This window comes from Rhinoderma darwinii, chromosome 5, assembly GCF_050947455.1.
Source record: "Rhinoderma darwinii isolate aRhiDar2 chromosome 5, aRhiDar2.hap1, whole genome shotgun sequence".
Classification (NCBI taxonomy): domain Eukaryota; kingdom Metazoa; phylum Chordata; class Amphibia; order Anura; family Rhinodermatidae; genus Rhinoderma; species Rhinoderma darwinii.
In genome coordinates this window covers 301030490-301047647 of record NC_134691.1, presented here as the reverse complement: position 1 = coordinate 301047647, position 17158 = coordinate 301030490, and the positions used below count along the sequence as shown (strand labels likewise).

General features: G+C 42.0%; 1 protein-coding gene across 3 annotated transcripts; it reads left to right on the top strand.

The window, feature by feature from the left end:
* The first annotated feature begins 3878 nt into the window (after window positions 1-3878).
* Window positions 3879-13153, top strand: LOC142652982 (uncharacterized). Of its 3 annotated transcripts, XM_075828693.1 has the most exons (9): window positions 3879-4003; window positions 5081-5191; window positions 7864-7971; window positions 8578-8712; window positions 9816-9878; window positions 10266-10445; window positions 10673-10762; window positions 11286-11339; window positions 12110-13153. In XM_075828693.1, exons 1-9 carry the CDS (start codon window positions 3989-3991, stop codon window positions 12131-12133), a joined length of 780 nt encoding a protein of 259 aa, XP_075684808.1. In that variant the 5' UTR covers window positions 3879-3988; the 3' UTR covers window positions 12134-13153. The 3 variants fall into 3 exon arrangements, with proteins under 3 accessions (XP_075684808.1, XP_075684810.1, XP_075684809.1); XM_075828695.1 differs by lacking the exon at window positions 5081-5191; XM_075828694.1 differs by lacking the exon at window positions 10673-10762.
* Window positions 13154-17158: the final 4005 nt, after the last annotated feature.

Genomic DNA, 17158 nt, shown 5'->3' with positions numbered 1-17158 from the left:
AACTTTCACGCACCCATTGACTTCAATGGGTGCGTGATGCGCGGACAATGCACAAATATCGGACATGTCGTGAGTTTTACGCAGCGGACACACGCTGCGTGAAAATCGCTGACAGTCTGCACGGCCCCATAGAGTAACATAGGTCCGTGCGAGGCGCGTGAAAATCACACACGTTGCACGGACGTATTACACGTTCGTCTGCATAAGCCCTAACAATAAGGCCCAGTTCACAGAGTTTTTGGGCCTTGATATTGACTCGGACACTGCATCAGAATCAGCACCAAACAACTTCCAAAACCGCCTCCCATTGATTTAATCTGAAATCAATGGGAGCCAGTCGCGGAAAAAAGAAAAAGCAGCACGTCCTTTCTTGCCGCGGTTCTGCCTCTGACCTCCCATCTAAATCAATGGGAGGCAGAAAATGCATTTTTCGCTGCCTTTTTTGTCTGCTGTCCTCAATCGCCGCGGGCAAAAAACGCAGCAAAAAACGCGGCAAGATAGTGTGGGCAGGTCAAAATCTGCCTCAAAATTCTTTAAGGAATTTTGAGGCAGATTTTTTTGGCCTGCAAAAATACTCTGTGTGAACAGGGCCATACATAAACAGCACTTTCAGACACTTTACTCACTGTCAGAAGAGCTGCTCCCTCTCCAGTCCTCGTCAGGCGATGTCTTCGGTCCAGATGTCGTCCTTCACCTCCAGGCTCCAGAAAATTGCGGGGATCGAAGAACTCCTGCCGTCGCGCAAGAACTGGACTCCTCCCCCTCTCCTTACGCAGCTACGCTCTGGAGGAGGAGAAGAAGGAGGAGGCGGAGGCGGAGTCGGACGAGGAGGCGCTGGACGAGGAGGCCGAGGAGTCGGAGGCGGGCCAGCAGGTAATTAGACTGTGCGCCGCTGTTCTTCCCAGTTGATTGGTCGCTGTACTTTTGGTGCGTGCGCACCGCATCCCTCTCGGCGGCGGGCACGAGCGGGTTGCTTTCCAGCCTTCCCCAGGTCATTCGCGCGTGAGCGCGCGTTTGCGGTAACGAGCGCGCAGGCGTGCGCTTGCGGTCGTTCGCGCGCGGTGTTTCGCGGCAGTGTTAGATGAGAGGGGGGCCCGCAGCTCACAGCGGTGTTTGATGAGAGGGGGGCCCGCAGCTCACGACATTGCTTTGGTGAAAAGAACAGGCCCCATTGCAGGGGCCTGTTTTTTTCTAACAAAGGCAAGTCGCGGCAGTTGCCGGGCCCCCCTTTCAATTAAGTTTGGCCGGGCCCCCTACAGTAGTACCCCTAATACCCCCCTGATGGCGGCCCTGCTTGTGGGATACATTATATGAATTTCAAGCATACGAAATAGTATAGACCAGACGACCTGGGCCTTTTGTAGGTTGCGAGACACTTTCACATATCACAGGTCTTGAGCCACGTTGATTTTTAAGGGTACGTTCACACGTAGTAAACACTGCGGATACTGCGTGTTTTTTTTACAGATTTTTTTAATTTAACATTACTTTTTAAAAAAATTATTTGACTTTTTAATTCCATAGGGGAATTTTTAATTTTGATTTTTAACTTTTTAGTGTACTGGCATATACCTAAGTATACCCTAACAACAGGAAATATGGTCCGACAGCCCTGGAGTCCTTCAATACAGTCGTTGCCCCGAAAATAAGGTGTTCGCCCTGCTGATTAATATGGTGTGCTCTGACCTAGGGGAGAGACTGTCGCTGTTTGGAAGGTGTGCCAGTTATAATAAATGGCGGCCATTTTTGCACAAATGAGAACAAAAAGTGCGGCCGCATTAGATGTCACTTTTGAATTGACTTCTCGCAATGGATGGTAAAACTTTCCTATTGTTGGAACATGTGGAAAAGATTTATACTTTTCTAATTTCCGATTCACTGATATATCCATATATATATATATATATATATATATATATATATATATATATATATCATATTCTCCACTACGTGTCTCTAAAGGCCTAGACACACATATTTTTAGGCAGGCTTGATTAAGGCCTCATGCACACGGCCGTGCCTGTATTCACTGCCCGTGGTTGCGGACTCATGCTGTGCTCCCATACAAAGTATGAGAGCACGGACCGTAAAAAAACGAAAAATAGGACATGCTCCATAATTCTCGGCGCGGTTCTACGTCATGTACACCTTTCCGTAGCGATACGGAAAGGTGTCTGCAACCAAAAGAACAGGGCAGGTCCGTAATGGCGGACCGTATTTTTTTTACGTTCGTGTGCATGAGGCCTAACATATTCCCGATTACCCGCCAAAATCTGTGTGAAATCCATCTCCTATTGTTTTCAAAGGGTAATTCGCGTGTAGAGCCTGGTGATGACGCTGCCCATGATGGATCTGATTGGGTGGGCAACATGGAGTAGGGGGGTGGACTGCCCAAAATGCATTTAACCGTGTGCTCTGGTGCCAAAATGCTGTTGTCTGACTGAAGATGGCAGTCTGTAGAGTGTGACAACTTCACAGTAAAGCTGGCTGCCACATTCAGTCAGATTGCACTACACGCAGTAGCATTTTAAGCACCTAGAGTCAGGCAGCCATTTTATGCATAATCTAGAGACTGAAAGCCATTTTATACGTCACCTAGAGACAGGCAGCCATTTTATGCTTCACCTAGAGACAGGCAGCCATTTTATGCTTCACCTAGAGACAGGCAGCCATTTTATGCTTCACCTAGAGACAGGCAGCCATTTTATGCTTCACCTAGAGACAGGCAGCCATTTTATACTTCACCTAGAGACAGGCAGCCATTTTATGCTTCACCTAGAGACAGGCAGCCATTTTATTCTTCACCTAGAGACAGGCAGCCATTTTAAGCTTCACGTAGAGACAGGCAGCCATGTCCTAAAAGTAAATACACACCCAGAAATAGTTCTTCATCATTATTCCACCATTAGGCCTATTTACTCAGCCCATAGATGTGTTCTCTATGTTGTGCCAACACATGCATGTCATGTAACCCTGAATGCCAGGGGTCCCATGATGTGTGTGTGTGTGTGTGTGTGTGTGTGTGTGTGTGGGGGGGGGGGGGGGGGTGATCACATGACTGACGCCATGTTTAGTCATTTTCCAGTAGCCTGTGGATGCATTACACCGGCCTGATCTGTGGACTATACCATTCTACTGTGGAGTCGGGGGCTACTGCACTGTTATATAAAAATGAAACCAAAACCTGAAGCCATAATCTCAAAAGTAAAGATATCCATTGAATAACAGTACAAAAATTACTGTATTAATCCATATTGGAAAGAGACAGTTGACCACAACTGCAGACATACAACATATACCCAAAAGACGTATAAAATAATAAAAACAAAGTGTGGTAGAGCAGTGGACACAGCAGGTTACAATGTCTACAGAGAATACAAAGAGACTACAAATGGAAGGCATAAGTATGCATATAAACAGTATAGTATAAAGGAGAATAATGCAAGTAAACAGTAAATACTGACACTCCTCCGGCTCAAACATTTGAAAAGTGGCACAATACGTATCAATGTAAATACTTCAAACTATATTGAAGGTAAGACCAAACCAAAAACATTACTAATGATTCCATATATTTATAATCCTGTGTAGGGGAAGAATGTATATTCAAAAACTGTATAATTTCCTATTCTATAAATAAATAAAATTTAAAAAAAAAAACAGACCGCCACTTATCTCTGTTTTAAAGCTGTAGACATTGAAAAACTGAGAAAAAACCCTTCTGCCATTTATTACAATGGGGGGGGGGAGGGGATGTAACAGTTTAATTTTTTAAATCATTTGAACTCTAGTAGTACACTGATAAGTTTTGGGTGGGGCTGATTAGAACGCTGCTGTGGTGATGTCATCAAGTCCATTAGGATGTCATCAGTCTCTAGCCTATTAGGCCAGGTTTTACCTTGAATCCGTTGAGGGTTTTGTAGGAGAGAGAGGAAGAGAGGAGAGAGAATTGATTTTATATTTTGCTATTGCGCATTTTAGTCCAAATATGGACAGATTTCTTGTAAGTAATTATATATTCATGTATTGATTATTATTAAGGATTGATTAGGAATAAGTAATGAGCAGTAATTAATAGAAATGTTTGTTTACTTGTTTTTTTAGAACAGCAAAACTGATTCAAATGTATTAATTGTTCAGAATTAGAAAATAGGGTCTGTTTTCCCCCCACAAATATCACCGCTTTAGTTCATTAGCCGTGTATAATATTGCATTCACTTTAATTGGGCTGAGCTGCAATACCGGCTCTAGGACAGGAGTGGCGCTGTTTCAGGAAAAAGTAGATTATTTTCGAATCCAGGACAACCTCCCTAGGGTCAATTCACACGTTGCGTAAATACTGCGGATTTTCCGCAACAGAATTTGTTGTGGAAAATTTGCAGCAAATACAGTAGCAGCAAAGAGCATGAGATAAAACAAATCTCATCCACACGCTGCATAAATAACGAGCGGAAAAAACACTCAGAAATTTACCTGCAGTACAGAATTTTATTCCGCAGCATGTCAATTGTATTTGCGTAAACGCTGCTTATTTGTTGCGGCTTTTCCCCACTAAATTCAATCGGGAGGTAAAACCCGCAACAAATAGCAATTGTTGCGGTTTTTTTCGGCGGGTTCACATAGATTCTGCCGCAAAAAAAACGCAATTCGCACAAAATAAAGAAATCTTATACTTACCCAGGAGTCTGTGTTTCTTCCTCCAGGTGGGCCTCCTGGACCGCTGCAGCCAATCACACACTGTAGCGACGGTCACATGTGATGAAACGTCATCCCAAGAGGCCAGCCTGGATGACATCAGAGGGCCAGCCTCCTGGGATGATGCTTGACGCTTGATCCCATGTGACCGCCGCTGCACCCAATCCCAGGCTAAATGCTGCAGTTTTCCGCAGGGGACATTCCCGGGTGAAAAACTGCACCACAGTTTGGTCGCCTGGAATTCCCTGCGGCGCACAGGATGGATACGATGTGTTTTTTTACGCAGCGTATCTGCCCCGTGTGAACTCAGCCTTAATGTGATGCGACATAAGGAGGTTATAAATCATGTCACTGAATGGAGGATTATTCCTTATCTGTCCCACAGAAATATTTACCTGCTCTGTCCCGTGATCAAACTCATGTCACCAAGTTTGTGGAGCCCGGGAAGAAGAGCAGGAGATGGAACTTTTTTCGACGTCATCCGTCCAAAGTTGAGGTGATTTCTTTTTTTTTATACGGTGTATATTTCCTCATAAAGTAAAAGCTCCACCTTAGAGCCACTTAATAACATTATGGAACTAAAATCTCAGCAATTTCCTAATATATATGTGACCGGAGTCATGACTCAAATACGTCAAGTCGCTTCTCCCCTTATGGAAATTTACCCTTCCCTAAAGCTGACACTGAAACAGAGTTGGATTTTAATGGCCACAGCAGCCGTTTATTATTTAAATAACAAGGAGTTTTAAATACCATAACTTTTTGAATCCCCGAAAAGGAATTCATCATAACATTAAATAACCCACTGCGACCCTATCAGGGTTATAACATTATTAACCAACCAGAATGACAGGGGCAAGTCCTTGAAGCCAACGATATTTAATTTTGGCCATCTGCCCACCAATACCTTACCCCCAGCCGTAACCCGGCCCGGGGGCACCAATTACCTTTTGCAGATGACCACCATATATATAACCCAGCTTTCAAAAGGGGTAACACCCTAAGAAGCCGACTAATTGGGGGTGCATCCCGTGATGCATTCCCCCCACCACTTTTTACGACCTACTTCAAGGACTCCCCCCCGCAGCTGCAATGACAAAATTAATCTGACCAAAGACATACGTTGTTAGTCAAATAAACTTCTGACCGAGAAAACCACCACCCACAGCAACCTTTTGCAGCAGTGCACCAATCCACTCCAGGGCGGGCGGGCGGGAACATGTTCTTGCTTCTGTGTCCTGGCAAAGAGAGGGAAGAGCACAACAGGCCAACAGGTACATCCCCCTCAATCCCCACTCCTAATCCCACAAGCCCTCCTCCTATCTCTATCCTTAACCTCTCATAGGCCAAACAACTCCATGTCCCTCCCATCTATTTTAGTCATGGAGGCCTCCCCTTATTTCCTTTCTTGTCTGCAGTACGGCCTCTTCTTTTCATTCAAAACAAGGCAGGTGCGGGGAATTCCTATTCCTTCAAGTTGTTCTCCTGGCACCAAATGGAAGAGCTGCCCCTATGTCAGTCAGTCAGATGCGTAATTCAAAGCTTATGGACCCCAATGTAACAGGGCCCCCCACCTACAATGTTACAATGTTACAATTCTGGTGTCTTCCTATGTGGCAGAGAGGCCTCCGGGCCTCCTCAGACACCATGGCCAGGTGCGACTGTCAGGGTATGTTCACACAACTTATTTTCGGCCGTTTTTCGGGCCATATACGGCCGAAAAATCGGAAGCAGAACGCCTCCAAACATCTGCCCATTGATTTCAATGGGAAACACAGCGTTCTGTTCCGATGGGCCGTTTTTTTACGCGGCCGTTTTGAAAAAGAAGTGCAGGTCACTTCTTGAGCTGTTTTTGGGGCCGTTTTTCATTGACTCTATAGAACAACAGCTCCAAAAATAGCCATAAAAAACGCTGCGAAGGACGCGAGTTGCTAAAAAAACGCTTGAAATTTAGGAGCTGTTTTCCTTTGAAAACCGCTCCGTATTTTCAGACGATTTTTGATAAGCGTGTGAACATACCCTCAACCCCTTCTAGTCATGCCTCTGCAGTCACTATATTCCTCCAGTCTTTTCCCTACCTCTGTTCACAGGATACAGGCTGTCATAAATGGCGCCTGTATTATGCTGGTGCCCCAGGAGAGCCAAGCACAGAGAATCTGTTGCTATATCACACACATTACCCCACACTGATACAGGCAGTAATTAAAGTAATAGATATAATCTATAAGGACATTTTATTTATTGGTAAAATGGAAAAATAAAAGAGAATAATTACATTTATTTTATGATTAGGATTTTTCCACATTTGTTGGGGTACAACGAGTGTATTAGCTCTTTAGAAGTTGGTGTCCATTATACTGATCTGGCGGAGGGGGTAATATACATCTCTCTCAATCTGATGTTGTGGTATCCAGAATGATAGAGAAAGAAGAAATGCTGCCAACGCTTACCCATGGATATTGACTACTTGGTCGGACATTGTTATGGCTTATTGGACACATATGCATATAGCCTAATTGGAAACTGTTATTAGAGGGTAAAGAGATTGTCCAGCATTAGAAAAAGAGGCTGTTTTCTCTCCAGAAACAGCGCCACTCTTGAAAATTGGCTGTGTCAGGTATTACATCTCAGCCCCATTTACTTGAATGGGAATGAACTGCAGTACCGGACACAGCCAATAGACAATAGTGGCACTGTTTCTGCAAAAGAATCAGACTTTTTTTTCTAACCCCAGAAAAACCCCTTCAATGTATGGTATATCAACAAAGTGACAGAAGCCTCTTATATATAACCACAAGATCAGCATTTATCTCTACTACTACAAACAAATCATGAGCATGGTGACTGGGTGCTCAGCAATGTGTCCCTGGGGTCCTGGGTTCCAATCCGACCAAGGAAAACATCTGCATGGAGTTTATATGCTCGTTCTGTGTTTGCGTGGATTTCCCCCGTTCTCTATTTCCTTTCACGCTATAAATACATACTGATAAGTTATTTCTATGAAATCGACCCCAGTGTGTGTCTGAGATAGAGAGAGAGCCCCATTGGGTACAGTGAGTGATGATAATCTGTGTACAGTGCTATAGAATATGTTGGCTGGAAATTCTAATAATTATAAGGAACTACAGAGACACATTCAAATGAACTCAGTTTTCTACTTATTTACAGCAACGTCCTGCTGGCTCCTTTGATAACATCGTTGACGTTCCAAAAAAAGAGCCTAAAAATGTAGCCAGGACACAGAAACGTTTCTGGAAATGTATTAACAGGAGAAAGGTAAGATTTCTCTTAGTGTAAGTTTTTTCTACATACGTAGAAGACGTGGTTGGTGGGTGTTTGGATCTATTGGAGGATGTTACATTGGTAAGATACTGGGATCATGCATATCAAGTACATGTTGTGCAATTCCCATCTATTAAAGGAGTATCCCAAAATCATAAATTATCACCTATTCACAGAATAATTCATCATTTTCTGATCGCTGGGTGCCCAAATGCTGGTACCCCCACCGATCATGAGAATGGAGGTCCCGATCCCCCAGATCCTCCTCGCTTCACCCCGAGCAGTGGGAAGGAGCTTAAAAGGAGCTTCATTGTCTATGAGAATGATGGAAACAGCCAAGCACTGTACTCGTCTGTTTCTGTAATTCCCGTAGACTTTGAATGTAGCGGTAGCGCGCAGGCTGAACCACCACTCCATTCAATGTCCTCCATACTGCGGTCAAGCAATGAGAAGGATCTGGGGATTTGGGACCCCCGTTCTCCTGATCTGTGGAGGTTCCAGCAGTCCCCAGCGATCAGACAATTATCATCTATCCTGTAAATAGGTGATAATTTAAGATTTTGGGAAAGCCCCCTAAACTCTAGTTGTTTTCTTTGGCAGGCTTATGTAACACCAAGTGGCCCTCCTAAAGATGTGGCAGATAAATCATCTGAAAATCCAGTATCACAGATTGAAGACATTCAGTTGGAGCTGAAGCCGCTGACATCCACAGTCAGGAGGGGTCCTTATGTTAAGGTAATGTTACCGGAACTGTCAATCCCCAAAGATAGATAAATAGATATGAGATTAATAGACAAGTAGGAAAATAAATAAGAGATAGACAGATATGAGATTAGATAGGTATATATGAGAAAAATTGTAGTGCAGTCTTTCGGCCGGAATGTCCGCTGCGGAAAACAGCACGTAAAAAAACAATCCATACTTACCCGTAGCCATGGTGACGCGTTCCTTTGACGTTATACAGTTAGTCCTCTTGGAATGACATTTTATCCCATGTGACCGCTGCAGCCAGTGATTGGCTGCAGCACTTACATAAAACGTCATCTCTGAATTCCGGGCTGGACGCAGGAGCAGAGAGACCTGGGTAAATATGAGATATTTTTTTTGTGAGCTCAATACACAGCGGCGGCTGCACAAATCTGCACAAATAGTTTGATACAATGGGGCAGATTTACTAATGCTGTGTAAAACTACGCAGCGTATCTGACCTAGAACCTGCAGCACATTCTATCCGAAAAACCGTACCACATTGTGGTGCAGTTTTTCGAGCAGTATTTCCGCTGTGGAAAGCAGCGCTAGAAAAAAAATAAAAACCGTTCATACTTACCCCGGCCGAAGCCATGGCGACGCATCCCTCTGACATCCTGCAGCCCGGCCTGCTGGGATTAGGTTTCATTCAATGTGACGCTACAGCCTGTGATGCGCTGCAGCAGTTACATGGGATGAAACATCATCCCTGGAGGATGGATTGGATGCAGGAACAGAAAGTTCAGGGCAAGTATGAGAATTTTTTTTCTGAGTTGCGATCTTTGCGGCGATATTGCAGATTTTCCACTTCAAAACTCGCAACATCTGCTACTTGATGCAGGTTTTATCTCCCCATTGATTTCAATGGCGACAACCTGAAACACAAAAGCAGCGATTTATTAAAAAACCGCACCACAGGTCAATTTATGAAAGTTTTTTTACTCTGCGTGTGGATGAGATTTGTTCAAGGCTCATCCACTTTGCTGCTACTCTACTACGCTGCATATTTTCTGCAAATGAAATCGGTTGCGGAAAATCCGCATTGTTTACGCTACGTGTGAACCCGGCCTAAATGTGTTTTCTTTCTGTAGATCAAAGTGCAAATTCCCCATAATAAAACCAAGAAAAGAAGCATCATATATTTCTTCCGCAAGGTGAGAACATGAGTTTATTACTGATTTCCTGCAGTCACTATTTTGTGTTTTATCTGATTTCCTAGCTTATGTGAACCCTTAGTCATAATATAAGTAGAAGCTGGGTGAACACAAAGTGGAGGAGATGCAGGTGAAAGTCAGAAAGAAGGTGCGCGTTTCTCTCCATTATGTTCTATGAGAGTTACGAGAACAGCCATGCGCCCTGGAACCACTTGGGCACCCATTCTTTTGAAGGTTGGGGGTCCTACCTTTGGATATGGCACGAATGTTGTCCTAAATCTTGATCTGTCATTTGCTGTATGTTTGCTCTTTGGTGATATACTTAACTAGTAATAGAAATATCTACCAATATGATTCACCTTCATTCACTTTTATTCTGTTTTGTAGAAGTTTGGTTTAGAAGAGCTTCAGCCACCGATGCCAAAGAAAAAACAAGTTGGCACCCAAGTTACGGAAGTGGACCTTGATAAAATCATAAAGGTTTCTACTAGCACAAGTACCAACTCGTACTTACAGGTCTCAGTAGCAACACAAACAAAGGAGGATGATCTGCGGAACATCTCAGAGGTGTGTATGATAAAGGCTGAATATACCCCAGACCCAGGACAAAGCCCTATATCACAGGATAAAGCAGTCCAGGAGATGGGGCCAAGGACATTAATTCTGGGGTAATCATAGTCCTCAAGAATAATGTTCTGCATCCTGAGAACTATTAGTGATGAATGTCTTAATAACAACATCATATAATCTCAATATCCTGCAATAAAGGGAATTATTATATGCTATTTATACAGGTGACAAAATCTTGGAGCGGAGGAAGAAAAATAAGGTCATTCTTAGCACCATCAGAAAGACCCACCCCCGAGGAAGAGATCTTTGTCTCTGTAAGTATTACTTGTGTTTGGTTCATAAAGGGACATTTTCTCCTCAAACCAGAAAATTCCTAGGATATATAGAAGTCCTTGAGTCAACCTCTTCAAGTTGTTTAACATTTAATTGGATGTTGGTTGACAACCAATATGGCCACCATTCTGGCTACCACAGGGATTGTGGCCTAGCGTTACTAGACTACTGACCTGCCAATCTGCACATAGTTGTGAAGGAATATAACTACATGCTACAGATTTTTTATTCAAGAGTCTGGTAAAGCTTGATGCCAATCCCTATTAGAGCTATAATGGCTGATTGTTGTCCATCGCTTGCGAGAAGGAGACAGAACTAAGAAATAACTTAATACAATGTTTAAGAGTGTTACAGAAAAGGATCAATCATGGTGATTTTTTTTCTTTTTGGTGGAGATGCATTTAATAAACAATATATTTAGAAATGTGATAGAAGATATATGATAGGTTTAACATGTTCTACTCAATGATCAATCAATTAATAATTATTCAATTTGTTTTTCAGAAACCACTGCCACCAATTGGAAGACAACTCATTGTTATTAAAGAAGCCAACTCTGTAAGTTCTCACATATTTAGATTCATTTTGCGTTGCTTATATAGCGCCAATATATTGAGGAGTCCCTGTCCCCAATGCGGTTCAAAATCTGAGCAACAAGATTCTTTGAATCCTGTCCATTTGTGAAGGTGTTTGTTGTTTGCTATTTTGGATGTGACCCCCCGGACTGTTTTCTGACTCTGTCTTGGGATCACTGCCTGCCCTGACCTGTATCTGTCTATCGTGTTGCATGAACTCTGCCAACCCTGACCTCGTATTTGTATGACCGCGCATGTGCCCCCTCCTGTTTTCTCCATACATAATTCTAGTTGGGCAGACTACCACTGTCTCTGCTGTCATGTCCTCATTCTGTGCAACTCACTGTCCGGGACCATTAGACATTTTTTTCTAATGTATTTTAAAGAATCCCTATGTCACATAACCATAGTCCCACACACAATCCTGATTTGGTCAGATATCTCCACTCCACTCTGTCCTCATCTAGATACCCTTGTCGCATCACTTTGCACTTTATATCCATGTTGGCTCATATACTGGCTGGGTGATGGGTTCATGCATCTTTATTTTTATTCTCATTGCCAATACAAAGGGTTGGGCCCTTGGAGAACTTTATCACCGTGTACCTATCGTATCCTCCCATTCCATTAAGATCATAAACTCTTACAATTACTGCCACAACTGTAAAGAGCTGCTAAATGTGTTGGCGCTAAATATAAATTATTATTATTATTATTATTATATGAAATTATAAAGTTCTGTTTCCATTTCAGATCAACAAAGTGACAGTGAAGTAAATTGCTGCATTATACAGTTATGTCCTATTTGTACATCCAGGAAAGGAAACCATATGACTGACAGTCAAAGAGGATTTACCATGTAACCAAGTAAAAACTTGGTGCACTGACCTATTATATTCATGATATGTCCTACAAATAGGGTCAATTAACACAAAATTGTTAGAAAAATACAAAATATCTTTTATTGATGAACATGTATAAGACAAGACAGATTTTAAAATGAAGCATACACTGCAACATCACGGTGTCTTACAGGACAGGAAAACATATGGGTATACAAAAATATATGAATGTAAAGCACAGGGGAATGACATCAATTACATGCAATATAAATAATGGGCAAATGTCCCCATGCATGAAGTTGAAACTGGTCCAAGAAAGGTATGAGGAAATGGTTCAATGTGGTATGGACATTGTATAGTATAAAGAACCTCTCAAAGAGGATAGTAAACAAAGGGTAACCAAATCTATAAGACCAGACCTATATAACCCATACTGTTGCTCCTGCACTGTAGAGACACCAACCCGACGCGTGTTTCGGCTGGATGCCTTCGTCCGGGGGTGGTGTCTCTCCAGCGGAAGCTGCTTCTTAAACTGGCTGTCGTCCAATCATGTAGGGGAAGTGAAAGAGCGTCAGACTAAATAAGGGGATAACCTCTATATGGCGTCATACGCCAGGTTCGGAAATGTCCGGTGATGTGCTTCCGGTGTCGCGTCATCAGGAGTGGTCAGAGAGGGAGCGACAGAATATCACTCTAAGTCCACTCATCCAGACAGAGACGCGAGACCGCAGGACATCTCGGACACACCCACCTATGCGTAAACGCTCGGCTTTTCCCAATCAGTGGAAGGAATCAGAAGACCGAAACATGACTGGACAAATGTAGACAAGAGAAGCACATAGGCATGAAACAATGCGAGTAGTTAATCATTGATATATTATCACATGAGTATTTATCAAAAAGATGATCTTTGTTGACAGATTTGAATATTAATAGAAAACCACCAAGAATAAAAAATGTGAAATAAAGAAATATATGTTGATATTTACAATGTATTGTTGTGTGTACATATAAAAAAAAGGGTGTGTATATATATATATATATATATATATATATATATGCCTTTTCTAAACTATCTACATGAAAACTGAGTGATTGTTGAAGCTAAAACTTGTGTTAGTGAGTGTGAAAATAATGTGTGTATGTATGTATATGGTACAAAATATGACAAAACAATGTGTGTAAATGTGAAGTAAAACGTGTGGCGATTTGTGTGTAAATGTATATGATGTGCACGTATTGTAACATGCCGATATGTCAAACAAATATATGTTATATGTTTGTGTGGCAAACGAATAGTGAGTGAAAAATAATAAAAAGTAAATAAAAAATAATACAAAATTATTTAAAAAAAAAATATATAACAAATAAATAAATGATTAACAAGTGAACGTAAATGGTGATAAAGAAAAAGTGAGCAATGATTGGTGAAAAGTAAACATGGTGAAATACAGTTGATGATGATTATTAATATTGAATAAATGGTACAGTATAATAAAAATATATATAAAGATACGTGAGTGAAAAAATTATATATATTAGTGCGTGCCACACAGTATATTTGGGTATTATACTGTGTCGGGGCAGCAATGGGGACGTTATACTGTGTGGAAGGAACTATGGGGTATTATTATACAGTGTGGATGGTCCGCTATAGAAGCATTATACTGTGTAGTGGGTTCTATGGGAGCATTGTAACACTGTGTGGGCTGAATGGGCGGGGTTAGAGGCGTGGCCTAACAGGGGAAAAATTTGCTATGCACACCGCTTCCATTGTCCCTCTTTACTAAACTGAAAAGTTGGGAGGTATGATAACGTACAAACATGTGCGCCACACTTTCCGTTGTCCACCCCTGGTAATGGAGGGGGCCCAGACGTCTTGGCTGTATGGGGCCCAGAAATTCCTGATGGCGGCCCTGGAGGAGTGTATGACGCTGACCAATCAGCTTCATACACTTCTCTCCATTCATGTCCATTTGTACTCACTGCACAGCTTGATCTCGTTAATGTGGGTGTATGTGACAGCTCCGTGATCTCGCAAGAACATCCTGTGCATTGAGTACAAATGGACATGAATGGAGAGACGTGTATGATGCTGATTGGTCAGCGTCATACACTCCTCTGTGCAACGCCCACTTGGTCAAAAGTTTAAAAATGCCCTGTTGGGCTTTAAGAAACGAGTTAGTATAAATCTACAATTGCTCATAATTGGCTCAAAAATGATTGTTTTTCAAAATAAAAAACACTGTTATCTACATTAGAGCGCCAATCACATTATGTAGGAGATCGGGCACTTATAATCTGGTGACAGTGCCTATTTAAGGGAAAGCTGCTAGTTCAAAATAATAGCAGTGAGGAGTTAAATTGGTGAAGTGCTTCATTCTGCGGAATGTTGGTTGTAGTGCATTTCCTTCTGAAATATTGGGGAAAATTGGTCGTTCCAGACACTATTCTGATGAAAAATGTACTTTGATTAAGAAATTTATTGTAGAGGGAAAAACATATAGAGAAGTGCAGCAAATTATAGGCTGCTTAGCTAACATGATCTCAAATGCCTTGAAGTGGTAACAAAAACCTGAAAGACGTGGAAGGAAGCGGGGAACTACTGTACGAATGGATAAAAGAATAGCCAAAATTGCAAAGGCTCAGCCAATGATCACCTCCAGAAAGATCAAAGAAGATCTGAAGTTACAATCAGAAGAGGATTAAATGAAGCCAAGTTACAGCAAGAACTCCTGACAAAGTCCCGTTGTTGAAAAAAAGACATCCTGAATAGGTCAAAATTTGCCAAGGAACACATTGGCTGGCCCAAAGAGATATAGCGCAACATTTTGTGGACTGATGAAAGCAAAATTGTTATTTTTGGGTCCAGTGGCCCCAGACAGTATGTCAGACAACCCCCGAGCATTGAATTCAAGCCACAGTAAAGACAGTAAAGCATGGTGCTGCAAAAATCATAATATGGGGATGTTTCTCATACCATGGTGTTTGGCCTATTTATCGCATACAAGGGATCATGGATCAGTTTGAATATATCAAAATACTTTTGCCGAAGAAAAAAATGCCCTTGAAATGGGCGTTTCAACACGACAATGAGCCAAAATACACCAGTAAGGACTTCTGTCCCCTCCGGACGGCGCTCCCGGGTCATTAAATAGATGCAGATAGACAGTCATGTGATGAGACTTGTCATTCAGCCTCTTCCACAGTAACACACAGGGAACTAGCGCAGGTGCAGTGGAGGAGTGGAAGAGGGCACCGTCCGGAGGGGACAGAAGTCGGGCTGAGGGTGTAACTTCAGAAATATGGAAAACAGGATACAACTTAAAAAAACAACATATATTAGTAAGTAGCAAAGAATCATCATTAACATACATTGGTTTACATTAGCAATAAAGTGGCCAACACCTTTAATCGCTGTATAAATGAATAGTTCTGCAACTTTGTAATATACTGTGTTTTTCAATTTCTTACCACTTATGAAATATTTGTTTGCTGTCAGTGAATGTAAACAGTCTTGTTTACATTCAGAGGCAGAAAACCTGTACACACTTAGTCCTGTTGTCATCTGAAAGTGCATACAGTTGTACCCAGTTTAGGCAATGCCCCATGAGCTAAACAGCCTGGACTGGAGATTGATATATTGTAGCAAACTACCAGAAACAAATCTTACAAATCTCTTAGGCTTTGTTCACATCTGCGCCAGGGTCCCGTTCCAACGTTCCTTCGGAGCTTTCCGTCGGAACGGGACCCTGTCTGACACAAACGGAAACCAAAGGTTGCCGTTTCCATCACCATTGATTTCAATGATGACGGATCCGGTGCCAATGGTTTCCGTTTGTCTCCGTTGTGCGAGGGTTCCGTCGTTTTGACAAAATGAATACTGTAGTCGATTACACTATTGATTCCATCAAATCGACGGAAGCCTTGCACAACTGAGACAAACGGAAACCATTGGCACCGGATCCGTCATCATTGAAATGGAAACCTATGGTTTCCGTTTGTGTCTGTCAGGGCTCCGTTCCGACGAAAAGCTCAGTCGGAACGGAGCCCTAGCGCAGATGTGAACGAAGCCTTAGGTAGCTTACTACAATGTAACCTCCTCCAAACACTGCATCTACTGAGCTACTTTCTGCCTTGAGAGCCGTGCGAGATACTTTGTTCTTTTTGATCTAAATGAAAAATACACAAATAGAGAGATATATAGATTATATTTTAATAATAAGATCCTTACAGGAAAAATAACCTTCTATTATTCTTTTAAAAATTGTTCCAAATAGGCCTGCAAACATAGACCTCTGATTATTACTGGGAACTTGTCCTCATGTGAACTGTGATAAAAAATACAATGTATGTGAAAGAATTCCCAACAGTGAGAGAGCATGACCTCAGCACACTTTACATCCAGTCTATGATATTTATAGAGCGACGTGTCAGTCTGACAGCTCTAATTTTAGGATTGAGTTTGCGACGGACAGATCCTGTCATCACACATAACAGGTACACCGCGTCCATGCTTGCATGGAAGAGTCTCAGACAAATCTGTGATTGTGTTATACATAGTCATGGTAAAAAAGCCTTGAATTCCTAGACTTGTATATAAGCTCAATTTACTCATATTATTCTTTTATTTGCATCTGCAATGCATTTTCTATCACTGATATCATTCAAAACTTTATTTTTTGTGTCTTTTAGTCAGTGTATGGCACAGCCTATCTGTTCTCTTCCAAATTATCTATTTAACCTTTCACTGCCATGGTCATATGAGACCAAAATCTTTATTCGGTTCAGGACCGCGCTATTTTGATCCTTCAGGACCAGACACCATTTAGTCATTTTTAGCACGCGTTAGTTAAACGGTTCTAACTTTTTTATTTGCCGGTCTAGTGACATGGTTCTTGCTATGTTTCTTTTGTATACAATGCAATTTTTTATCATTTTTATATGCATCCTTCTTGCT

Excerpts from the sequence above, each read along its gene's own strand:
- LOC142652982 (XM_075828693.1), top strand. Across the intron at positions 5,192-7,863 it reads GTCATCCGTCCAAAGTTGAG|CAACGTCCTGCTGGCTCCTT; the intron begins GTGATTTCTTTT and ends ACTTATTTACAG. Across the intron at positions 11,340-12,109 it reads TTATTAAAGAAGCCAACTCT|ATCAACAAAGTGACAGTGAA; the intron begins GTAAGTTCTCAC and ends TTTCCATTTCAG.